We start from the raw sequence: 23709 nt of genomic DNA, 5'->3' as shown, positions 1-23709 counted from the left end.
GCGATTTCGCTTTTACAGACAGGAATGAATGGGTGACGACTACGCATATGAAAGTAAATCGATCGGTTGTACGGGAGTACATTGTTCGCTAAAGCGTCCGATCAAGGACACAATTGATAGAATAAGGTAGCTATAAGTGCTCCGTAGGCTAACTAAGGTACAAGCCTGCTTGCTCCAAGGTAACGCCAACCCACCATGGACCCCATCCAGTGCACTTTGAAAGCGCCGCGCAATCCAAATGTGGAGAGACAGCATCACATGAAATGTAGATCGCAACTCCTCGCAAATCCACCATTAAATCCAGTACGTACCATTCTCAACAAACGCCAAGCTGACAGCAACATGAGCAAAGAGCAGTAAACGCGCACTTTTGGTTTGCCGCAATGCGCAAGTAGCGTAATAGCTCCAGGCTGACGTGCGTCTTTTTAGTAGTAGGCCAGTGCATCGGCATTAATCATGATATTCTCCTGCGCATTGGGAATGCCAATCAAGGCAACATTGGGCGGTACAATGACGTCCCTGATTCCAAAGCAGGAGAAGGCAACGACCTTCTGCAGCTGAGGACAGCTCTTGAATATTGCTGCAACAACTAGAGTGTCTACGCGAGGGATGAATGAAAGGTTCAGTTCGCGCAAATTAGGGTAGATCTTGATACCGTCAAAGACTTCGCAAAAGGTCGAATGCGCGATATGACGGCAAGAGGAAATATCTAAGCGTTCGAGGCTGCTGCCGGAATGCTTCATGAGGGCGGCGAATCCTTTGGAAGCTAGTCCAACTGGCTCATCTGGTCCATCGGGGTTGGAGTAGTCCAGATCGCGAGTGCTAGAGAAGTCCGCAAACACCAAGCCCGGATTGACCCAATCAGTGAAGAGTTGCTCATACGCAGCATCAGTGCAGAGGTCATTTTCGGAGAAGCGGAACTTTCGAAGATGTCGACAACTAGCATGGATGGCGGCAAGTACTGCATCGTCGGCGTTTTCAAATTTTGTCAACGATAGTGTGAACAATTTCTGCCCGACTGAATTGACTAGATCAGTCACAAGCTGTCCCTCAACCTGACCTGAGAACTGCAGAGAGAGGTGCTCAAGGTTTGATAGCTTTCCAATCGAGACCAATGCGTTCTCATCAAGGTGGAAGCATTTTCTCAGCTTGAGTCGTTTGAGATTAGGACAGTTGTCAGCCAAGACTTGAACGCATTCGTCATTGAAAGAGGAATCAAGCCAGGCTAGTTTAAGAGCTTCAAGAGATCCTCCTGCTCGTCGAAACAGCTCGTGCCACATGCGGTTCGAGATGAGATTGGCTGCCTCAAGCTGAAGGCTCTTGATTGGCACCTGCCGTTCGAGCATATATTCCATCACTTCATCCTTAAACTGCCCTGCGTGGAGGAGGAGAAGATGTCGTAGGTTTGGAATTACAGCAAAGATCTTGACAAAGTCATGGGATTCGAGTTCTTTATATCGTCAGTAATGGGTGACCCCGAATGGCTTTAATTCTGGAAAGACTCACTGCCAGCGTCGTAAATTGCTACTTTATCTAAATCCGGCCGCAGGAACAAGTCCAAGGTGCGCGATGTTATGACGCGTTTCTTTGACAGTATTTGGCTCAGTCTGTCTAGTAGGGTTTGAGGGAGATCTCCAAATTCGTCGACGTCGTTGATATTATCTGCGACTTTCTATGAAACATATCAGAAAAGGTGTCTGGTTCAAGAGTCTTCAATTGATTCAGCAAGAAAAACTTACCTCCACGCAAAGTTCTTGCAAATTTTTCGCTCCGAGCGAAACAATGCCATCAAGAAGTCTGCTCTGTACTTGTCTTCGCCTTTCACGAGCGCCAGATTTTTTCTTGGGTTTGTCCTTCTTCTCCTCTGCTTCTAATTCTCTAGAACACTTAGCACAGAGTAGCCCTCCATCGGGACCTGTCTTGCTGTAAGCCGTAACAGTGAAGCGTTTATTGCAAATTTCGCAATTTTCCAGTTGCCCTGGCAATGGTTTTGACTTGGCGTACAAATCCCATGTAGCGTCTTCTTCATCGCTCTCTGAGTCCACAGCGAAGCGCTGGCGGCGTTTATTTTTGTTGTTCTTGTTCTTGTTTTTTTTGATCTTGGCTATAGCATTTTCTTCTTGCCTTTTACGCTTCTTTCTCTGTTCAGAATTCTCCGTGGACGTCGCTGTTTGCTGCGTTTCAACTTCTGCTGCCGAATCTTCTGCAGGTCTCTCAGAGTTGATCCGAGATTGTGCCTCCCTGCGACGTCTCTCGTAATCGGTTCGAATCTGAGCAGCGGAGATGTTGTTGGACTAGAAGAATGGAAATCAGTATAAGATCATAGGCCAATCTAGTAAGACGAAATATTCGGGATTGCATTGGATTGTGATACATACTGCCAAAAAATCCGTAAGAGCAGACTGACTACAATCATCATCACTTGTAAGCTATTGGAGGCCAAGAATTCTAAGATAAACCACTCACGGCCCGCGGATGCGGTTATTTGTTGCCCGTCGATTAGACCTACGATCAGAGAATTAGAGGATCTTGTCAGAAAATGACGAGCCTGAACAAAACGAGCTTACATGATGACCGGCTTTGGCTATTCGATGCCCATAGAATTGTGAGAAATGTGTGATGACTGCAATATTGGATAGCAGAAATTCTCCCGGGTGTTTTGATGAGACAGATAATAAAATTGACGATCTATTCAGCAACTGAGATCAGGTGAATTATTGAGGCCTAGTTGCTGCCTATCGATACCGAGTCTAGAACCAGATGAAGTAATGGGGGTTCATATTCGGTTAGCTGCAGGGGGGCAAAGAGGGCGCCTCGGCTAAGCTATAATCGCTCTAATGCATTTCTCTAGCGCGAGTCTGTCATCGCGTGCCCTACGCGCCAGTGGCGATAAGAGAAGGACCAAAGAAAGGGTTCCAATCTCAATATTTCATCTGTGCAGACGCCAGTGACGGGTAAAAGAAACAGAAAGAATTGGTTCTACCTTCATATGTTAAAAGGTGAACAGCTATGCATTTTAAAGGAGCTTGTCATAATGGCCCTACGAACACAAATTTATCTATGTCATAGATGCAGGAACGACTGCCATAGAAAATTGTGAGACTAGTTAACAGTAGCTGGGTTCTTTATCAAGAATATTAGGGATTGTAAAACTTCCTGCCACGAATAATCCACTTGTCCAAAATCTTTTTTCTGCCCTTTGCCATATCTGTTCATCCATTCACTGTCGCAAAGTCATCATTAACTTCTCCTGGTTCCCCTTGCCGAGCGCTCCAGAGATTTTAGCTCATTGGTGCCTAGTTAATTCAAGCGCCCGCTTGACCGGGGCGAAAGCTTCGGTTATCGAAGATTCCCCGGCGTCTTCTTGGAAAGTGACGGCCCTTCTGTCCTTCGCCGCCCGATTGTCAATTGAAAGACGTTTTACGTCCTCCGGCTGCGATTATTGCTGAAGGCAGTTCAGACCCAATTCAGATCAAGATAGGAACCTGAATTCGCCGCTGTTATGGTCAGAATGAAACCGCTGCCAATGGAAGAAAGTATGCCCATACGGCGATCCTGTAAGTTCTGTGAATCCATTCTTGCGTCGTCACTCTATCGTGGAACGCTTCATCTCTTCGTAGACCCTTCTCGTTAACAAACTTCACAGCAGCCAGAATTAGAAAGGCCTCCATGCCGTCAGCTTCGTCCCTGGGCCAAGCTGATGGTCCTCCTTCTGGGTTCTCTGATGCAGACATGGAGATCAATAGCGACGGGATTTCTACTCTACGCAGCGCCACACCAAAGTTCCTCAAATCTGTCAATATTCCTCGTAAACGTCGATTTTCGACGGATGCACTTAGCAATGGTCTTTCTTTGCAGACAGGGAGCCCAACCTCATCATCATCGATTCGGGCAACAGACGCAGAAGAGCCAAATAGCGAATATGAAACCCCAGCCACGAGTACGACCATGACCCCCCGAGAACCACTGCAATCGAGCAAAGCAAAGATAATTACCCAGACGTCCCGTGTGAATGCTGCAGATCGTGCTCGGCAACTTCGAGATAGTAACTTTTCTTTGGGCCGTCAGAAAGGAAAGAGGGCTTGGTCCGAACTGACCGATGAAGAAGACGAGGTCGATGATACGAGCATAACGCAAGATGAGATTCTTGCTCGAAAACTGCAGAACGAAGAATATTCAGGCGCTGGCCAGTCGGCTTACATTGAGATTGAGGATTCGGAGAACGACGATGATGACGAATATGGTGAAGAAGAAGATGATGATGATGAGGATGACGAGGACTTTCAGGAGTCAGATTTTCCGTCCGCGGCAACCATTGCCACGAAGCGGAGAATTAAGGCACATCCAAGTAGCGGATCACAGCGCAAAGTCCCTAAGAGACTTTCCACCCTACGCTCCTCAAACAACAGAGATATAAAACGTCCCAGGGTTGCAAAGGACTCAGAGATTCTCGACAGTGAGGAATCTGCGTTGAGTGAACCCGATTCCGATTTGCTCTCGCTGCAAGAATCCGAATTCGAAGACGAGGAAACTGCGTCCGAAGATGATTTTAAACTTGCTAGAAACCTAGCACTTCGACAGGCCAATGATGACTCCGAGTTATCGAATCCGTCACCCGCGCGTCGCCGTGCGGCACCGTCGCGAAGGGGACGGCGCCCCATGACAAGAGCCGAAAGAGAGCGACTAAAGCTGGAGACTGCTCATCCCGAGATCATAACTATGTGGGACGACCTCAGCAATACTCCCAGAATTCCTGCAGCGCTCGCCAAGCAACCAGAATCCATCAATCGACCTTTGAAATCTTTTCAACTTGAAGGTCTGAATTGGATGACAAAGCAGGAAAAGACCCAGTGGAAAGGAGGGTTATTAGGAGACGAGATGGGAATGGGCAAAACTATTCAAGCTGTCTCTCTTATCATGTCTGATTATCCTGCAAAGACGCCAACTTTGGTCGTAGTGCCCCCTGTTGCTCTGATGCAGGTTGGTACCTTGACGGCTTGATCCTTTATGCTCAATAAGCTGACAATCTTTCCTTAAGTGGCAAAATGAAGTCAATGAGTATACCGACGGAAAATTAAAGATCCTTGTTTATCACAACACCAATCCAAAGATAAAGCACCTCACTCGAAAGGAACTCTTGGTAAGTTATTCGGAGCTGTAAAATCTGGATGTGACTAACTTTGTACAAAGAAATTCGATGTTATTATGATTTCATGTACGTCCTGCCCGTGAATCCTACAGTCTGGTGGCGCTAACAACGATTAGACTCCGGCCTTGAGTCAATCCATCGGAAAGAGATCAAAGGCTGGGCTCGTGGAAACGGATTAGTCAAAGAGGACAGGTATTCAGACTTACCAAGTGATACTTGTACAAATAGCTAATACTTCGCTCAGCGTCATTCATTCGATACACTATCATCGTTTGATCCTTGATGAGGCGCACAATATCAAAGTGAGTGGCTTTTTCACTGGTGTGGGACCAATACATGAATACAAAATGCTAATTGACACTTAAAAGACTCGGACCACGAGTGTGGCCAGAGCCTGTTTTGCCTTGAAAGGCGACTATAAATGGTGTCTTTCGGGAACTCCAGTGCAAAATCGTATCGGAGAGTTCTTTTCGCTTCTGCGTTTCCTAGAGGTCAAACCCTTTGCGTGCTATTTCTGCAAGTCTTGCAGCTGCAAAGAATTGCATTGGTCTTTGACACCGGATAAAAAGTGCACTCATTGCCGTCATAGAGGTTTCGACCACGTTTCAGTCTTCAACCAAGAGATCTTAGGGCCTATTACTCAAGGGGAGAATCAGGCTCTAAGACGACAGGCTTTCAATAAGCTACGTCTCATCACGGATAGGATAATGTTGAGACGGGTGAAACGAGATCACACTGCTTCCATGTAAGTCAACCGTCGCTGCTATCGTGCTTGCAAACGTAAATTACGGCATTGCTAAATTTGATTGACTAGGGAGTTGCCGCCAAAGGAAGTTGTGATTCATAATGAGTTCTTCGGGGATATTGAAAGGGACTTCTCTACTAGCATCATGACAAACAGTACCCGCCAGTTCGACACTTACGTGTCTCGTGGTGTCATGCTAAACAACTGTAAGTAATCTTGGACGGATATATTGTCTTTCTTATGACGGTGCTGACAGTATTACCAAGATGCCAATATCTTCGGTCTGATCATGCAGATGCGCCAAGTGGCGAACCATCCAGATTTGATTCTCAGGAAACACGCTGAAGGTGGTCAAAACGTTCTTGTCTGCAGCATCTGCGACGAGCCTGCAGAAGAAGCCATTCGCTCACGTTGCCATCATGAGTTTTGCCGCCGCTGTGCGAAGGATTACGTCAGATCTTTTGAAGGGACTGTTGGGGCCGAGCCCGATTGCCCGCGATGTCATATTGTAAGTCACTTGGGTCAATATCTCTCTTCTTTGACTGGGCTGACCATTCATCAAGCCATTATCTATTGACTTTGACCAAGTAAGTCTGTGCATTGCATTGCTTGATTTCAGGATTTCTAATGTAGTGTAGCCCGATATTGAACAAGATGAGGAGAACATCAAGAAAAACTCTATCATCAACCGTATCAAAATGGAAGACTGGACTTCCTCGACGAAGATTGAAATGCTTGTTTATGACCTTTACAAGCTTCGCAGCAAGAAGCAGACGCATAAATCGATAGTATTCTCTCAATTTACGTCGATGCTTCAGTTGGTAGAATGGCGACTTAGACGAGCAGGATTCAATACAGTCATGCTTGACGGAAGTATGAGTCCAACCCAACGGCAGAGATCAATCGAATATTTCATGAAGAATACCGATGTTGAGGTATTCCTTGTGTCTCTTAAAGCCGGAGGAGTGGCGCTTAACTTGACTGAAGCATCTCGTGTTTTCATTGTCGATCCGTGAGTTCTATCCACTTTGGCTTTTTTTTATCAACTACGTCTAACGCACAAGACAAGATGGTGGAACCCAGCAGCAGAATGGCAAAGCGCCGACCGTTGCCATAGAATCGGCCAAAAACGACCATGTGTCATTACTCGACTTTGCATCGAGGACTCGGTGGAGTCTCGTATGGTCATGCTGCAAGAGAAGAAAGCCGCCATGATTAACGGCACCATAAACAATGATGATGTTGCGTTGGAAAAACTAACTCCTGAGGATATGCAATTCCTCTTCCGGGGAACGTAAATATCCAATGCCCTAGGCGTCCATCATCGTCATCATCATCCGGAGCTTGCATTTTCGCTAGATATCAGAGCGCCTTTCACACAGAACTTTGAATATCTTACATCACGCTTTCTTTATCTCGTTATATTACATGCTTACAGTTCGCTTCAAGCAAAGATTGCATATCCTACCCTCAACGCAGGCGTTGGCGACGCACTTAGGGAGTTAAGGAAGTCAAGTTATTTCTTTTCTAGCAAAAAGATGTGTGGTGGAGATATTTCACGGATAGCGTTTTATCTGCTGTCCGTTTTCCTTTTTAAAACCAGCGTGTATTTCGAATTGAGGTAGCTTGAGATCCTTAGGCGCTACTAAAAAATTTTTACAATCCGTCCATTTTTACGTACTTGGATTCGTGATTTTCTTCTTCAGAGAACGCTTTCAAATTTCACATCTGCACTGACCTTTGAGTTGTTTCAGAAGATCTTATCTACCTAAATAGGTGACTCGCCCTGTTGATATCTACAAAGTTACATGCGACCGCACCTTAAGGCGCCCGAACGGCAATTCCAATTCGTTTCTCGTCACAACTCCGCAGTAGGTTGTCGCAGCGTTTCGTTTCTGGCAGGGTATCTGCACCCGAGGACCCAGGGATCCAGGTAGCTAAGGTTAGGTAGCCTGCTCCTCGCTGTTCGATTTTGAGTACTTTCTCCATCCCCACTAGCGAGGTAGAGGTACTCGCATGGTACTTTTCGTCTCCCTTGCATGCAGCACTGGGTCCTTTTCAGAGCGGACTCAGGTCCGCTCTGAGTCGCAGGGGTGAGGAACCAATGGCAAAGCAAGCTGGTAAATGAGGAAGCGTGTAAATAGATGGCATCGACTCGCTAAGGTGTTTTTTCTCCAGTCCAACTGCATCAGAAAATCCGATCAGTCAAAAGGTCCGCAGTTGCTTCGCCAGTGCAGTGCAGAAGCAGTTTGGGCTATGGTTGCCGTCGCCACACCTGACTCAGTGTGCAGTAAATATTTTGCCCCCAGTCTACGAATTGGTGGGGTCATCCAAAAACAGCCTGTTACTTTGTAGAGGACTAGCGGGTGTCAATGACCACATGGAACGGGGGATTTATCGGGGGTGCCGCGATGAGAAGCCAATGACGACACAAGAAATCATACCAAAAAAACTTGACCGTCAATTACTACGGTCGACCATAGACGCCGTTTGTACCCAGGGCGTCATCGATTCAGGCAAAACCTACACATAGGTCGGATATCGCTTTTTGTTAGGGGAATTTCCGAAATGCGATCATAAATGCTGGATCCATTATATCGGCAATTGGAATATCAATGATTCATGCAGATCTTTTAGTTGTCGAAGATCTTCAGATAGATTCCCATCGATTGTGCACATGGGATTTCTGTCGTACTTGTGGAGTTGACAACACACTACATCACTTGAAGTTGTCATTATTACCTTTTGACGTAAATGTGAGATTTAACCCGCGAGACTGATAATCAAAAGGTTACCTTACCTAAGGTAAGGTACTTGATGATATCTCTCGCTGTAGGTATCGGTACTTTCAGGCTACCCGCGGACTCGTCCGAACGGCATCGCTAGTGCGGACCTCACCGGAGCCAGCGCCGGTACCTTTTGCACGCCCCCCGGCCTACTATTCGTAACTTGAAATCAGTATTAGCAGAAGCCCTAAAGTTTTTCTGCGATCATCGAGATCTCTGACGATCAATTCCCCTTAATGAGCAGAACCGCTTTGCCGCCCCAGGAGATAGTCCAAGCAAGTTTCTAGGGCAAGAGTAAGTTACTCTCACTTGTTCGGCCGTATTATCGTTCTCATGCGCAGAGAAAAAGGGCGAACAAAGCTACCTACGAACGTCACCATCATATCATCGACCCATTACCTGTCGTTACCGCATCCGCATCAGGCACCACTGTTCCATCTCTTACGATTCCCATTCTGCAAGTCACAGTGCGTAGCTTTCCACTTGTTTCATGCAATTAGGGGAGGGAGAGAGAGAGAGAAGAGAGACAGAAAGAGGGGAATAGGCATCTCTTCTGTAACAAGGTTTGCGCTGAAACCACCATTTGAACATACTGTAAGTTGGTCAGTTCATTTCTTATTGTGGTTCGCATCGGGAAGAAATCAAAATGATGATGATGCCCCACAACCTCCAACTCGTAAGCTGTTAGGGCTGGTTTGGTTCAAATCGGCACTTCTCTAAGCTTTCGGCGAGACCAATTTGTTTTCCCCCCTCCCCCCCCCAAGAGGCAGCGTCATCCCGAGCTAATGGACTTTGCCCAAGGGAGAAAAGGCCTAACGGGGGCAACGAAGCTCGTCTCCCCCCAGGGCCCTTTCTGAATCGGAAAACGTAGAGTAGACGAAACGCCTGACGTCTGTGCTCCCCTTCCGCCCAGCATCATCACCGATCAATCCACCCTTGACCACACAATCCACCTCGTTTTCGCCCGTCAACTCGACGCTCGACAGATTCAAATCAGGTTCATCCACTGATTCCTTCTCGCCTGACCAAATACCCCTGACTACTGGTTTTTTGTCCCGGCAGTATCCTAATTCTGCTTGTCGCACTCCAAGTGCACCTGCTATAGCGTTTTCGTGCTGGCAAATTGGACTTCTCCCATACCCTTTGATATATTCGCGCTATCGAAGAATTCTTCCTTCTCTTCACCCCTGCAGCGCGTTGCATCCTTCCGACCTCTTGACGGCACCTTCGATCAAACACCACTCTGCTTTCTTTGAAATTCAAAACAAGAGTCATTATACTGACGCATTGACCATTTCGCCCGGACGCAACTAATCCACTGTCTAGCCTTCCTTTTGGTGCTAAGCGCTCTTGTCGTCACAAGGTAGTTAGTCCTCTCCACTGGTGGTGTCTTTCGTCACAGTGAGCTGCAAGACTCTGCACGGCCTCTACTCTTCCATGGCCGCTCCGCCGTGACGAACTTGGGTGCTGGAAGGACATCCTGTTGCGTGCAAGTCGTCGGGATCTCACGGGGCCGAACGTGCCGCTCAACTCGGGCTTGGAACCAACAATCAAAAACGTTAACTCTGCACTTAGAAGCCCAGCAAGGGAGAAGGTGGATAGAATTCTAGCGCATCTCAGCACCGCTCTGCGACGTGGTCTTGGGCCGGACTAAACCCAACCAGAATTGAATATTCTTTACAGTGTTTAGGATACTCTTCTTGACGCTCTGAGAATTCGGGCTTTTCAACCACCTATCCATCTTTTCTCCCCTCTTTGGCGTGGCCGTACGCCTCTCTTCATTCTTAAAACTAATGTTAGATTGGCGCTCCTCCATATCTTAGTCCATGACTGAGGTGAAGCCGATATTAGCACGACTGGGGCTTTCTCAGTATCTGGACTCCTTTCTTGCTGAGGGCTTTGATACTTGGGAGACTTTACTTGACATCACCGAGTCTGACTTGTAAGTCAATTCTTGTCGGGTTTCTCCAACCATAAGAGACAACGCAACTGGCTAAACCTGCTAACACAAATGCAGAGAGGCTTTGAATGTCAAATTAGGTCACCGAAGGGTAAGCTTTTCATCTTGTCCCCATTTTCTATTCTGTTCCTTTATGTTTCCCTTTCACGAGTGTTTGATTGATCGTGTGCTAACACGACGGGGCAAATGCAGAAGCTGCAACGCGCCATTGCAGATGCGAGAGGCCATTCTCCAGATAGATCATTAGCGTCGCCGTCTCGAACTCCTTATTTTGACGAGTCAAGAAGTAATGAGCCAGAGGAGAAGCCAGCGTCGATTGCAAAGCCCGGCGGAAGAGGGGAACTTGGGCCTAGTGGCAAAAGAAAGTATCGAAGGCACCCAAAGGTACGCTATCTCCTCTTTTCTTTCTTTTTCTCTCTCGGCGACTCCCTTAGCACGGCTTTTTCTCCTTTCTCGGACAAAACTGACATTAGTTTTTAGCCGGATGAGAATGCTCCTGCGCGACCTCCTTCCGCATATGTGATATTTTCTAACAGTAGGTCTCCTCGCTTTTTGGAAAAAAGACAAAGGGGAATGGCAGTAACTGACATGGCACCTGTATCAGAAATCCGAGACGACCTCAAGGACCATGAATTATCCTTTACCGAAATTGCGAAGCTCGTCGGCGAAAAATGGCAGGAGCTATCAGCAAAAGAAAAGGAACCATATGAGCGGCAAGCGAACGCTGCCAAGGAGCAGCATCTTGCAGAGATGGCAGAGTATAAGAAAACGCAAGGCTACCAAGATTACCTGCAGTATCTTGCAGAGTTCAAAGCCAAGTATGGCGGACAGCAAGGAGGTAAGAGAGTGCACATGAGTTTGTTGTTCCTCGTCTTCCCCTCCCCACCCCCAACTCAAACTTGTGCTTCGATGGCATCTGGGCCTCTGTGCTCCTTTTGCATGTGTAATGGTTGGAGCTGATCAATGTCAAAGAGGGCAAACGTCCGAGACTACATCCGGAACAAAGCACGAACAGTAGTAATGCCGGGCAGAGCCCCGGCGGTCCACAAGGCTACCACTGGAGTCGAGTCCCTATCGCGCCTCGCATATCTGAAATAGAGGGAGTGAATCCGGCCACTTCGCCTCCTAGCCATCGGGGATCACCATCTTTAATCCCCGGTGGATCTCTCACGGCCAGTGGCCACGCGTCACCCAGCTCTACAGGCTCAATGGCATCGGGGCAGGCGCCATGGAACGTCAAAAGCGCCCAGCGTCACTTGGGCCTTGGTGGAGGCCAAATTCCTGCGAGTGGTTCGGAAGAGCTTCAGTCGGAACCAATCAGAATTGAGCCAGGCCGAAGTGTTTCGGGTGAAGAGCAACCAGATCAACAATCCGGAAGCAGCGGACCTTCGGTGAGCACAGACTCTGGACCATCCTACCCTTGGATTTCAAATATACCGTCCAGAAGGACTCTTCATCATCCATCGCAGCCTCTGCCTTCTCTGAAAGGCGAGGATACTTCTCTCTCATCCATTTCTTCAATGTCCTCTGGAATCTCTGCAGGCAGTACTTCATCCATGCCGTCGAGAACGATGCTTCCTCCGCTATCGCGCATTGACGAAACCAACTCTCAACGATCCCTGCCTTCATTAGCCGCTAGCCTGTCACAAGGCCATTTGGATCAATCTCCATCAATGGCGCATCCGTCTTCCGCTCAGCAATCTCCTGTAGCGCCATATGGCCCATATCAACACACGCCACCATCCGAAGAATCCACGACTTTACCTCCGTTGGGTATGTACATGAAAACTGCAAACATTTTGCGCACATAGAGTTTTTTTGTATTCCGATCCCATATTGGACTTTTTTTTTATTAAATATGAAAAAGAAAAAAGGCTTTCATACTAATGGAGTCATTGTCGCAATCGCAGCTTCCACCGGCCCTCAGCTTCGGCAGGACCACAGCATGTCCTTTGAGGATTATCAAAGCGCAGCTCGGCTATATGGCGGACGTCCAGCACCACAACAGCCGCAGCCGCCTCAGCACCAGCAACAACAACAACAACAACTTCCCCCGCCACCCCCACCCCCACCATTACCGCTGCCTGCTGAACCAGGCGCACCTGAAAGTGGGCGAGATTATCGGCGGGCCTCACCGACCGACGCACTGCTACGTCAACCTTTGTCCAGAGCGGATACGTCAGAGAGTGCGTCATAATATTCATTTTGAGCATCCTTTTGAGCCGCACAACCTTATGACCAGGAGTATTGTTTTGTCCCTTTTTCTTTCTGGAGTGATTTTGAGATATCCCGAATATTTCTCTCTTCTTTGGTGTCCCATTTACAAAGGATTTTATTATTGTTATTTCTTCTTCTTTCTTGGAGTTACCATCAATCTTACAGCATGTAGACAACTCTTTTTTTTCTTCCTTTTTAACGCCCCGCACAAGCGAATTGGAACAGGAACAATTTTGCTTTTTTTCTAATACCTCCCTTGGTGTGTTTTCTAAAAGATTGACTCCCTTACCCGTTATTCCGTTATTTTCTCGAAATTGTAACATTATTACTTCAATGAGCTTCTCGAAAAGGCATTTTGTTGGCCTCGGCTCTTTTATTTTTCTTTTTCCCCCTCAAACACAAAAGCGATTTGTAACGAACATTTTGATGAATTAGCCTACTTTTTCTTTTTTTGAGGGGGAGGGATTGTGGATTTTTCTATTGGATGATCTGTATATATACGGGTTATATTTTAATTGTACTTGTACCTATATCATGACCCCTATACACATATTTATTTTTATTCAGTTTGAATTTTACCTTTTTTCTTTTGATGTTTTCGATTTTGGGTTTTCGCCCCTTGATTGTGACGTTATATAACAATGACGGCGATGACGACGATGATAATGGTAAAGATGACGACAAATTAACAAGAGACGAGCACAGGTGTATCAATATAACATCGTGGTAACATTTATCTATGTAGATATTTTTTATTTTTATTGTATTGTAAGTATGTCGAGTATTCATTCTAGAAATGCAGAATTGAATTGAATAACCTATCTGACAAGAACACGAGGAATGAAGAATCTAAGAATAGCAGGGATTCAAACGTTCCAGATGACGACTCTTCCGTCGACGCCGCTTGCTGGAAAAGGATGGCATGTTAGTTGATGGGAATCAAATAGGATTGGTATCTTTGGTAGACATGTGGAGGGGGGGAAATGGAAGGGCGAGAAGTAAAGGAGAGAAGGAAAGGAGAGAAGGGAAGGAGAGAAGAAAAAGAGAGGAAGAAAGCAAAATGAATAAATAAATAGATAAAAAAATAAAATAAAATAAAAAAAAAACTTACTGCTAAAGCGCTTGACATGACCGCTAGCATCCTCCTCGTACGATCGAATAGTATTGATGGAATTCTGGTGCACAGTCTTGAGCTGGGTATCGTTCTTGGCTTTGCCCTTGAGGTCGAGCTGCTTGAACATGTTCAAGGCAGATTCCTCTCCCCGGTCAGCAAGGCCAGGCCGAGACTTATTTTCCAGTGAGCCAACGAGTTGCCATCCATTCTCGTCGCCGCGAAGACGGTATGCTTCGCAGTCCTATATGAAAGAAAAATTAGCCAGGCGTTGCTAGTCAATGAATGTGAATGATAAGGCATGTATATAATGGGATCAACAATGATAATCAACGTAGGGGTTACTTCGTCAAGGAGGGGAGAAGCCCTTGAACAGGCTATTACTTACATATCCTGCAGCAATGATTTCGCTTTCACCATTCCAGATCAAGCTCATAAAGGGAAGAAGTTGCGTAGTGACGCTGACAACAGCCTTGGGAGGCTGTTCGGGCCCGCTCGGGTACACAACGGTGACGCTGCTGTCATGCGCGGCGAATGCCAAAGCGTCACCGCTCGGGGAGAAAGCACAGCCATGAACCCACCCTGCGGAGCCGTTCAAGAACTCTCCACACACAGTGTTGAAAGGGAGTCGTTCACCCCACACGCTGGGTTCGGGACGAGAGTCGACACCTTTGATGAAGCCCGAAAAGACCCTGGCGTGCGCGTCCGTCGAGCCCGCGGCCAACAGGACGGAGTTGGGGTGCCAGGCTATACTTGTGATGGTGCTCCTGATGGGCTTCTTCAAGTGCTTGGAGACCCACCAGTCATTCTCTTCCTCAAAGTAACACACTGCAATCACGCGAGCGCCGGATCCAACGGCAAACTTGCGCTCAGATGGCGCCCAGCGCACAAAGGTCGCTGCACGGTTGATACGCAGAAGAACCAGCGTGGGCCTCCAGCCTGTGGGAGACGGCTCCCATACGTAGGCATTGCGGTCTATATGGAATTAGTTACTGACATCTAAGAAGAATAAAACGTGGCGCAATCATTGGGTATCAGGGGTGTTTACGTACCCTGAGAGCAAGTCACAATTTTGCCGGTCTGGGGAGCAATGTCCACGCTTGTCACGACCTTCTCGTGTCCTTTGAGCTCATCTTTGAGCGCAAATCGGTTGCCAGTGTGGGAGTATAGCTCCACGTTGTTCTCCCGAGCAACGGCGAGGAGCTCTCGATCGGCGGAGAAGGAGTGGTCCGCGATCGGGCTGTGGAAAAGATGATGAACTTCTGGTGCGGCCATTGTGCTTTCTTTCAAGTGATTTGATATTTAGCGATAGGAGTAGCTCTCTACTATCGCTCTGAATCTATGGATTCAAAAGGAATTGGAAAGGAGCTGGTGTTTGGGTTCGAGGGGTCTCGGGGGAGCATGACGACGAACCCTCGGGGAGTCGGAGACGTCGGTGGATGACTAAGCTTGTCCTGTGCGCCGTGCGAGTTCACGATATTCCGTTAAAGTTACAAGAGCTATCAATTGCGATATACTGCATATATTCGCAGTCCCCACAACTTTGTTTGATCAATCACAATACTAGCCCGGCAAGAGTTCTATTGACATTGCTTTTGCTCTTACACTCTTCTCGAGTGTGCGGAGATTCGAACGCAATGGCGACCAAAGTAGCGCCAGCAAACGCAAAGCCTCCGGGCTCCAAGTCAAGCAACCCCCCCAACCAAACGTATAGTTTCCTATCCAATCTTTTGTGTGATGACAGTTTTTCTGATAGTCACCAGGCTTTACTGTACGAATCTTCCGGATAAGCTTCAGAAAGACGATTTGCGACTTTCGCTCTACACGCTATTCTCCACATACGGCCCTGTCTTAGACGTGGTCGCGCTCAAGACGATGAAAATGCGTGGTCAAGCGCACATTGTATTCCGTGACATTCAAGCCAGTACACAGGCCATGAGAGCGCTGCAGGGTTTTAACTTTTATGGAAAAGATATGGTGAGTCCGAGCTGCTGCAACCCCGGGGCATTGTCTTCTCAGCGAACTAATGGGAGATGCGCGCACGCAGAGAATCGATTACGCCAAAGGAAAGTCTGATACAATCGCCAAATTGGACGGCACATTCAAGATGCCCGAAGTTGCTGCAGGGGCCAGTGCCACCTCAACCACCGCGTTGCAGCAATCTATTTTCAACGCTCCGCCCTCGGCGATCGCACCTCCTCCTAATACTGCTGCTGCTGCTGCCGCTGCCGCTGCCGCTCCCCAACCAAACGGCACTCAGCTGGATGGAGAAAAGAGTCCTGCTCAGGGTGTTAAACGAAGAAGAGATGAGGAGAGCGATGAGGAGGAAGCTCCCATGGACGAGGAAGATGACGAAGGCGACGTGCCCATGGAGGCATCATCGGACGAGGAGTGATCTTTATATTTCCGGCAGATATGGCATCAAAAAGCATTTATCTAGGGTCATGGCGTTTGGCGCGAGATATACTCTTTTTCTATCGATTGTTGGATCCAAAATGGGGATTGTACAATACAGACTAGGATAGCAGGCCTGTTCCAGCCATCTTGATGCTCTATTAATCTAACGTTTTACTCATAAAGTCAGGGCTGAGATTCCGCTTTTGCCAGTTTAAGCGGCACATACAATCCCACAGCTGGTCCTATTACGCCTATCCAAAGTTGAATATATTCATCAAGCATTACCTGTCTTTCATCCCCCAAGGCTTTCATAGCCTCCGCAGTGTTGCAGGGGTGGATAAAAAAGGCTGGAATGTCGGTAATCGGGTGATTCTTTTGCGGACAGAGAAGTCAGTTGATGGACGTGCACGCTTCATTTCTGGAATATAAGCTTTCACTCACTCCCATGGATATACCTCCTAGCACGCCTATGGGGCGAAGTTGGCTCTGCATTTCCTTTGGTACGAGGCATTGATAGACGGTATCAATATCCGGGCGGCGGCCACTGGGGAGATTGCGGATGAAAAAGTACAAGACCGGGACTTGATAAGTCGGAGAGAATAGTATGTTGTACTCGGCAGAAATGCCATGCTCCCCAGTACACGTTCGTCTTAAAGCCTCCTGTAGAGGAGTGTTATTCCAAAGAAGTGCTTCGTGTAATGCATATATTGTTACGACGATACCTCATCGTGGTCGTCATGTATTTCCTCTATTTCATCAAAACTCTCGATAGGTTCGTCGTTGCTCAAATTGCCCAGCTCAGCAGCTTGGCTGTCGACGTGGCCACATCGAGTTGCTATAGCTAGGTAGGTGTGTCCAGCCTACATGAAGACATTTTAACAAATGGATTGGCATAGATGGATAACGTGCAGGGGTATGTCTGCCATAATGCGGCTTATACCAGTCGGGACAGCTCTATGACTTCTTCTCTTCCGAAACACATCAAAGGCGAAAAGCCGACGAAAGGCTCACCTCATGCTTGAGACTTATATCCGTCCAATCACCCTTGGCAGGGGTTGATACATTTGTTCGTTTGGCAAATTCTTCACAGGCAATGTCAAAGTCTCGTGGAGAGAGGAAAGGGAAGGACGTGCATTGCATTATCATTTCAGTCTCTCGGGGAAGAAAAGTCTAAGACAATCAATAGGTGAAAATGAAGGGATGCATGATCGCTAGCTCAGACACTGTTGCCGATGGTGGAGGCTAAGGACGACCATCATGAAGCTTGCCGGCAATATCTCCGACCAGAAGATACGGCCATGTCGTGGCTCTATCCCTAATTAGGACTTGCTTGTCAGAGTGGTATCAAGTCGTGCTCCATCACGTGTTGGGGGCAGGTAGTTGTATAGGACACAACTTCAGGTACTACGATAGTTGAACCGTGGTACGTTCGGGCCCCTTTCAGAGAGATTCAAGTGGGGGGGGGCAATAGTGGAATGGTCAAAGATATATAACCACGTACGCTTTCACCGTGCATACTTTGACCATGGTACTTTGATTTCCTGACCTGACAGAATGATGGCGATCACACTCTCGTCTCATTTCGGTTCAGATCAGAGAGGTCTGATATGAAGTTCCCTGCTTTTTTTGTTTGATGGATACTGCGCCACACCTAATTTAGGATAGTTAAGCGGGGCCCCTGGGTTGGGATAGCGCATGGATTGGACTGTTTTAGATCTCTCGTGGCGCCCGCGCGATGATATGGCCTGATTGGCGGATGCCAACTGCCCGCCACCGCCTTTTCTGTCAACCAGCTGCGGCTAAGTTATGCGCCCCCCAGCCATCCAACGAGGACAATCATCCAACTTTTTCATCTTCATCTGTCCATCATGATTGGCCGGAAGAGAAGAATATACTACTGGAGCTGGTGCGGTTACTCTAGCAGGGGTACCTGGTAGCATTCATTGTGTTGATGCCAAGTAGCGTCCTAGACGAAACTCTTCCTCCCATGCACTTCTTCCTCGTTCCCCCTCCCTCATGTTGTTTACAGTATCGGAGTATTGAGATTTCCTGGCTTTTTGTCCTCCTCGTTTGCCACCCCAAGCATTCTATCAGTCGGGCCGGTGTCCGTCGTGCTGCTGCTATCGATACCCGCAGCTTGACTCTTGCGATTTTGGGATTATGGCCCAACCAGTGTCCTTCCTCTTCCCTGTCTGCTCCACTGTTTCCTTTCCCCCCTAGTACTATTGCAATGCCCCAGCCTCTCCACTGCGGGCCTGTCAGGGAGCAGCCAAGGCATCCTCCGTAAATTGTTGGCTCTCATTCATATAACTTATCTGTCAAGCACTGCAGCTCTCTCGAGGTCGTGATCCAGTTTCACCTGTCTTCTGGGCAAAAGTGCCCCTCCCACCACCTACAGTCCATGTGTTGAGACGTTTTGTTTTGCTGGTTTTCTTAATACCGTATTACCCAATTTTTTTTTTTATTTTTAATATTTTCTTTTGGTGGCTATGCATTGAACTGAAATCCCGATTTGACTTGTGAGAGCACCACCTCCCTTGCAGTGTTTTCCCAAATGTATATGGATGTCTTGAAGATGCATCAATCGTGTTTGCAGTGTCGTTGCTTCTGATGTTAACAGCAAATGTGCAAAGTCAACAGAAACGTTGCGAGTTAGTGTGCGCCAGTCTTGCCTCGAGCGTTCTTTGAAAGCTTTTTCATTTGCTGCAACTGCATTTTTACTGTGGACTTGCTGCCCTCAAGATGGGAAATGCACAGTCTTCTCCCGCTGGAAAGCCGCAGAACAAGCTCTCCAAGCCAAGGACAAACAGCTCGCCGAACAATATTCTCGCGCCCTCGGCGAAGCCCTCCCCCGTATCCTCTGTGCGCTCCACGCCAGAACGAGCCTTGGATGAGAAGGATGAGGAACTGGGTATTACACACCAAGGGACCAGAGATGAGCCCAGCAACGAAAGTGAAATGCTTCAGTCGCGTCGGCAAAGTATCGCTCCCTGTGGAGACGAGGACTCTGTCTGCATCAGCCCTGTGGAGATCATGAACGATCCACTAGAGAGTGCACAAATTTCTGAATTAAGTCTTATTGCGCGACGCAATTCAATGCCTCCCCGCATCGTCCAAGCTAGGACATCCACCGCGTTATTGAGAGGAAGCATTGGTGATTTTCCTTACTCTTACAAGCTGCCACTTCCAGAGGGTATTGATGAGTCTACTCGCCTGTTCAGGGAGATGAGAACTAAGCCGTCAGACGATGAGCTTACGACTATGCTGTCAGAGGACGAGAGGAGAAGGAGCGCTTCGATGTCGCCAAGCCGGCGCAATTCTCTTCGAACTCCTGGAATTGCCACACGCGACTGTATCGATGATATATTGCGGAAGCAGCCCCCCGTTCCAGAGCTTCCTCTGTCAATGAAATCCAAAACGCCGATCCAATCTTCAACCCAGGCTTCTATCAACGCACTCGACCTTGCCGAACCAATTGTCTTTTCCGCCTCTGGTAAAGACACGCCTTGTGGCACTGAGTATTCTCATCTGGGTGGCTTGCGCCCGAGGACTCTATTCGTCACGAATGGTGCTGCATCACCCGACTCTGGCAGCCAAACTCCACGCAGATTTGTGTCCACTGAGGTCAAAGGAGATCAACGCGATAACCATGCTCCTCACTTTGAAAGTCCATTGAAGGCTGTTACCGGATCGCCTTCTGGCGGCATTGACAATTCCAAGGTTGCATCAAAACGGCTCATTGAGCGATTGTCGTCCTTGGAGAATCAGCAGTCATGTGCCACGCCTCAGGGTCGACCTTCAGCCCCTACGGCAGAGAGTCGATCAGCTGGCAAGCAGAACGGCAAGAGCGCGGAAGAGCAATCGCTTTTCCGTGCTGACGCATTGCAAGCGCTCGAGGATGTAATGAATGGGTCGCGGCCTTCGTCCGCGGCACCACTCAACCAGGCTGATGCCCCGCATGCTATTGTGCGAGGTAGGCGACTGGTGGATGTGCCGAATCGCACTGACAGTGGATATGGGTCACAACTGTCGCTTCTGTCAATGGAGCGTGAGGCCAAAACAGCATCTCCTTCCAATGAAATGCTCACGGTCATGAAAGCGCCGTCACGAGCACCGCCATCTCCCCCCGTTGACGTTTCACCTACTTTCGGACACGATTCAGCTGTCGACGCTGCACCAAGTGAAAGACCAGGCCAAGCTATCGTATCCCGCGAAGCACAAGGCCGAATCGTGGCAGCAGCAGCCGCTCATATGGCACGAGAGGTATCGGAGGAAAACTACAGCCAGCAGCAAGTGCAAAATGTGCCACCGCTGCTCAAAGCCCAAGACATCATTCCGACTAGCGATGTCTTGCCTACCCCTGCTGAAAGTCTTCACATCCCGCCTGTGCCGTCGGATCTTGCGCTGAAGCATAAAGAAAGGCTGAAGCGGTACCCGACATCGAACCATCTTCCACACACGTTCCCAAGCCTGGACTATTCTGGATCAAAGGAAAATTTCATCAATCTTGCGCCTGTCGCTGACCCGCTTACTTTCCCTTCGCCGTCCAGCGATGCAAAGCGCCCTGGGCTCAAAAAGTCAAAGAGCCTGTTCAGTTTCCACCGCAGACAAAAGTCGACAGACGGCCAGGTCTCCGAGCCAAAGTCCCGGAAAAAGAATCCTCAGCAGGACCCTGTCACTGGGATCTCTGATTTTGGAACGGTGGCTCGCTCTCTTGGTCATTCTCCCTATGACATTGCCATGTCTGGTCCTATGCCGAGACCGCGCCTCACCGATGCTAATCGGGCACAATCGGCCTTGACCCCATTCCGAATTAGCACTGCTATGCCCCGCCAAAAGCGAGTCAATGGTATGACCCAAGAGGCAGCGGCTGCAGTGTCACAAGGGAAGGCCAATGTTGCGAGAAGTAAAAGCTTTTCAAGACCCCGGAGCATCCACGGTGATGCTGACAGCTGGAGCTCTCCTTCCCCCGTCAGCAGCGCTCCAGTGCCTAGGCCCGTGAGCATGGCCGCTGCTGTTTTCCCACCTGTCAGTGCTGCTGCAGATGCTCCGCCGGTGCCAGCTCTGCCAGCGGCATCAGCTCTGCCGAAAGCTGCACACGCACCATTACCCGTGAGCATGTCTGCTGAGCCAAGCCCAACGAGCTCAACAAGCACCTTGCATCTGATGCCTCCGGCGGCACTCCGTTCCATCAAGCGGCCTACCAGCATGTATGCTGGAATTCCCACCGTTTCAAAGTCGCCGGCACCCTCTGCGAATTCTGCACGGCCAAAATTGTCCAGGCCGAATAGCATGTATGCTGGGATTCCAACAGTTCCAGAATTATCGGTACCCTCTGAGGATTCTGTACCCCCTATGACTTCTGCACGGCCAAAGCTGCCTAGGCCTAAGAGCATGGTTGAGCCGAGCACGACAAGCACAACAAGCACCTTACATTTGATGCCCCCGGCAGCACGCCGTTCCGTCAAGAGGCCTACCAGCATGTATGCTGGAATTCCAACCGTTTCAAATCCCTCGGCAACCTCATTGAATCCTGCACGGCCCGCACAGAAGGTTGTTGCAAATCCCACACCGCAGGACAAAGCCGCAGCGCCTTTACGGCGCGCTAGTCCTGCGTTGAACCGGAGAAGCTATCATGGTCGTACCGGTTCTGCTGCTTCTTCTTCTTCTTCTGCTGTCACTGTTGCTCCTGCTACTCCTGCTACTCCTGCTGCTGCTCCTGCCGCTCCTGCGGTCATTCCAAGATCCCAAACACCCGGCCAGCAACGCGTGCAGGCTAGAGGGCTTATCAATGTCGGCGACCGACCGCATTCAATGATAGAAGCAAGCACTCGGTCCGGGCCAGGGGAGCACGTCCTGGGCCGATATGAAGGCGGCTTACACTACGGCTACGAACCTGGCCGTGGCATTGGCGGTAGCGCCGGCACTCGCGGCCTTCGCACAAGCGCCTCGCGCAAGAGCATGTACTGGGCCACGGGCTACGGGATTGATCTCAGCGACGTGCCGGTTTTCGTTGAGCTTCCTGTGTCTGCGCAATGAGAGCCTTTTTTGAAATACATTTGGACTCTATGAATGGTTATATTGGGTTGCCGTTTAGACTTCTCCGGGTCTGCTTATTTATTTAACCCTTCTATTGCACTATATTGCATATCATTTACATCTACAGCTTCTGACCTTTTCTTCGTTTAAGTCATTGTATACAGCGTTCTGACTTTTTCTCCTTTCGCTTCGTTTTTCAAGTCATTGGCAAGCGTCATGGTTTACTTTAAGAGATGACTTTCATTACTTTCATCTCCTTTTTCTTCTTCTACTTCTTCTACTTCTTCTTCGCAATCATCCATTCGAACGCACTCATTTCTCTCGGACGCATTTAGGGATGAATTTATAGGCTATCAAGGTAATGATCCAGGCGTTTATATAAAAGGTCGGCGTTTGTTCTCTTTTATCCTTTTATCCTCTTTATTTTTTGTTTTGGTTTTGGTTTTTGTTTTTACTTTTCCTTCTTCTTTCTTTCTTTTTATTCTATCCGTCTCGTTCCCGTTTCCGTTTTCTTTTCCTTTTCATCTTCTATTCGTTTTCTATTCTATTCTATTCTATTCCCTCCTTACACACGCCAAGATCGGCGCACTTAATCCATTGCCACCGTAATTTAACTCGGCAATGAGTATTGGTATATAATGTTAATATAAGTATATATTCTAATGATCAGTCCTTTTTTTTTATCTTGGTCCACCTCCTTTTTTTATATATCTTGATCTTAACTTTTTTTATATTATTTTACTTTTCTTTGATTTGACTTTATTGTATCTATTTTTTCATTGTTTTTTCTTCTGTGGGACCCTCGGACAGCCTGAGCCTGACGGCGGGGAACGAGTGGAGAACGTGAACGTGACCGTCAGCACGTGTCAACGGCGTCAAACGGCCTCCCCTGGTCATGTCCCCTGGTCCCCTGGTCCCCGGTCCTGGTCGCGAAATGGGTCTTAAAGTAGTTTAGCCCCGACAATCCCACCATCCGACGATCCTGCGCTGTGTATCCTCCTCGCTCCACCTCTTGTTAATGCGCAATATCCAAGGTAGGTCGTCACCCTACCTTGCCTACCGAGGATACCTAAGGGAAATAAACACTGGTTCACAGGCCGTAAGATTATAGCTCAAGCCCAAGCTCAAGCTCGTAGAATACTCCCGTTTAGGAAAGAGATGTGCCCTAACTAACGTTACGTTTTACCACTATCGCAACACAAAGAGAGGCTGAGATCCTGGCTTTTGGCTTTTGGCTTTTGGGCCTTGGACCGCGGAACCCCTCCTACGTAAACGTAAACGATAGCGTCCGTCTTCTCGTCTGGC

General features: G+C 48.3%; 9 protein-coding genes across 9 annotated transcripts; 5 read left to right on the top strand and 4 right to left on the bottom strand.

Moving 5' to 3' along the window:
* Nucleotides 1-68: 68 nt before the first annotated feature.
* On the bottom strand, nucleotides 69-2737 carry L228DRAFT_245624 (F-box and leucine-rich repeat protein 20). The gene is made up of 6 exons (XM_018332211.1): nucleotides 2568-2737; nucleotides 2467-2505; nucleotides 2379-2406; nucleotides 1740-2294; nucleotides 1507-1672; nucleotides 69-1450 (listed from the first exon to the last, which is right to left on the bottom strand). Coding segments are annotated over exons 1-6 (1815 nt in total). The 5' UTR covers nucleotides 2570-2737; the 3' UTR covers nucleotides 69-425.
* Nucleotides 2738-3185: 448 nt separating this feature from the next.
* Nucleotides 3186-7607, top strand: L228DRAFT_245623 (hypothetical protein). Its single transcript, XM_018332210.1, has 12 exons — nucleotides 3186-3557; nucleotides 3647-4980; nucleotides 5039-5140; nucleotides 5191-5215; nucleotides 5266-5341; nucleotides 5394-5451; nucleotides 5518-5894; nucleotides 5964-6100; nucleotides 6161-6402; nucleotides 6458-6481; nucleotides 6533-6906; nucleotides 6964-7607. Exons 1-12 carry the CDS (start codon nucleotides 3512-3514, stop codon nucleotides 7190-7192), a joined length of 3024 nt encoding a protein of 1007 aa, XP_018190195.1. The 5' UTR covers nucleotides 3186-3511; the 3' UTR covers nucleotides 7193-7607.
* Nucleotides 7608-10826: 3219 nt separating this feature from the next.
* L228DRAFT_209568 (HMG-box) lies at nucleotides 10827-11600 on the top strand (the record flags this gene model as incomplete). The annotated part of the gene is made up of 3 exons (XM_018329818.1): nucleotides 10827-11024; nucleotides 11121-11175; nucleotides 11245-11600. 3 exons carry the CDS (start codon nucleotides 10827-10829, stop codon nucleotides 11598-11600), a joined length of 609 nt encoding a protein of 202 aa, XP_018190194.1.
* Nucleotides 11485-12491, top strand: L228DRAFT_100708 (hypothetical protein). Its single transcript, XM_018328856.1, has one exon. It carries the CDS (start codon nucleotides 11849-11851, stop codon nucleotides 12449-12451), a length of 603 nt encoding a protein of 200 aa, XP_018190193.1. The 5' UTR covers nucleotides 11485-11848; the 3' UTR covers nucleotides 12452-12491.
* On the bottom strand, nucleotides 12492-13451 carry L228DRAFT_100707 (hypothetical protein). The gene has a single exon (XM_018328855.1). It carries the CDS (start codon nucleotides 13178-13180, stop codon nucleotides 12533-12535), a length of 648 nt encoding a protein of 215 aa, XP_018190192.1. The 5' UTR covers nucleotides 13181-13451; the 3' UTR covers nucleotides 12492-12532.
* Nucleotides 13452-13619: 168 nt separating this feature from the next.
* L228DRAFT_245618 (putative actin-related protein 2/3 complex subunit 1A) lies at nucleotides 13620-15600 on the bottom strand. Its single transcript, XM_018332209.1, has 4 exons — nucleotides 15021-15600; nucleotides 14357-14943; nucleotides 13969-14212; nucleotides 13620-13764 (listed from the first exon to the last, which is right to left on the bottom strand). Exons 1-4 carry the CDS (start codon nucleotides 15241-15243, stop codon nucleotides 13724-13726), a joined length of 1095 nt encoding a protein of 364 aa, XP_018190191.1. The 5' UTR covers nucleotides 15244-15600; the 3' UTR covers nucleotides 13620-13723.
* Nucleotides 15601-15605: 5 nt separating this feature from the next.
* On the top strand, nucleotides 15606-16363 carry L228DRAFT_237546 (RNA-binding domain-containing protein; the record flags this gene model as incomplete). The annotated part of the gene is made up of 3 exons (XM_018330944.1): nucleotides 15606-15676; nucleotides 15732-15945; nucleotides 16016-16363. 3 exons carry the CDS (start codon nucleotides 15606-15608, stop codon nucleotides 16361-16363), a joined length of 633 nt encoding a protein of 210 aa, XP_018190190.1.
* A 566-nt stretch (nucleotides 16364-16929) lies between these two features.
* L228DRAFT_245614 (hypothetical protein) lies at nucleotides 16930-17789 on the bottom strand. The gene is made up of 2 exons (XM_018332208.1): nucleotides 17377-17789; nucleotides 16930-17225 (listed from the first exon to the last, which is right to left on the bottom strand). The coding sequence occupies exons 1-2, from the start codon at nucleotides 17503-17505 to the stop codon at nucleotides 17076-17078; spliced, it is 279 nt and encodes a 92-aa protein (XP_018190189.1). The 5' UTR covers nucleotides 17506-17789; the 3' UTR covers nucleotides 16930-17075.
* Nucleotides 17790-19107: 1318 nt separating this feature from the next.
* Nucleotides 19108-22404, top strand: L228DRAFT_237545 (hypothetical protein; the record flags this gene model as incomplete). The annotated part of the gene is made up of 1 exon (XM_018330943.1): nucleotides 19108-22404. One exon carries the CDS (start codon nucleotides 19108-19110, stop codon nucleotides 22402-22404), a length of 3297 nt encoding a protein of 1098 aa, XP_018190188.1.
* Nucleotides 22405-23709: the final 1305 nt, after the last annotated feature.

This window comes from Xylona heveae (assembly GCF_001619985.1).
Source record: "Xylona heveae TC161 unplaced genomic scaffold L228scaffold_3, whole genome shotgun sequence".
Taxonomy (NCBI): Eukaryota; Fungi; Ascomycota; class Xylonomycetes; order Xylonales; family Xylonaceae; genus Xylona; species Xylona heveae.
This window is presented reverse-complemented; position numbering and strand designations above follow the sequence as displayed.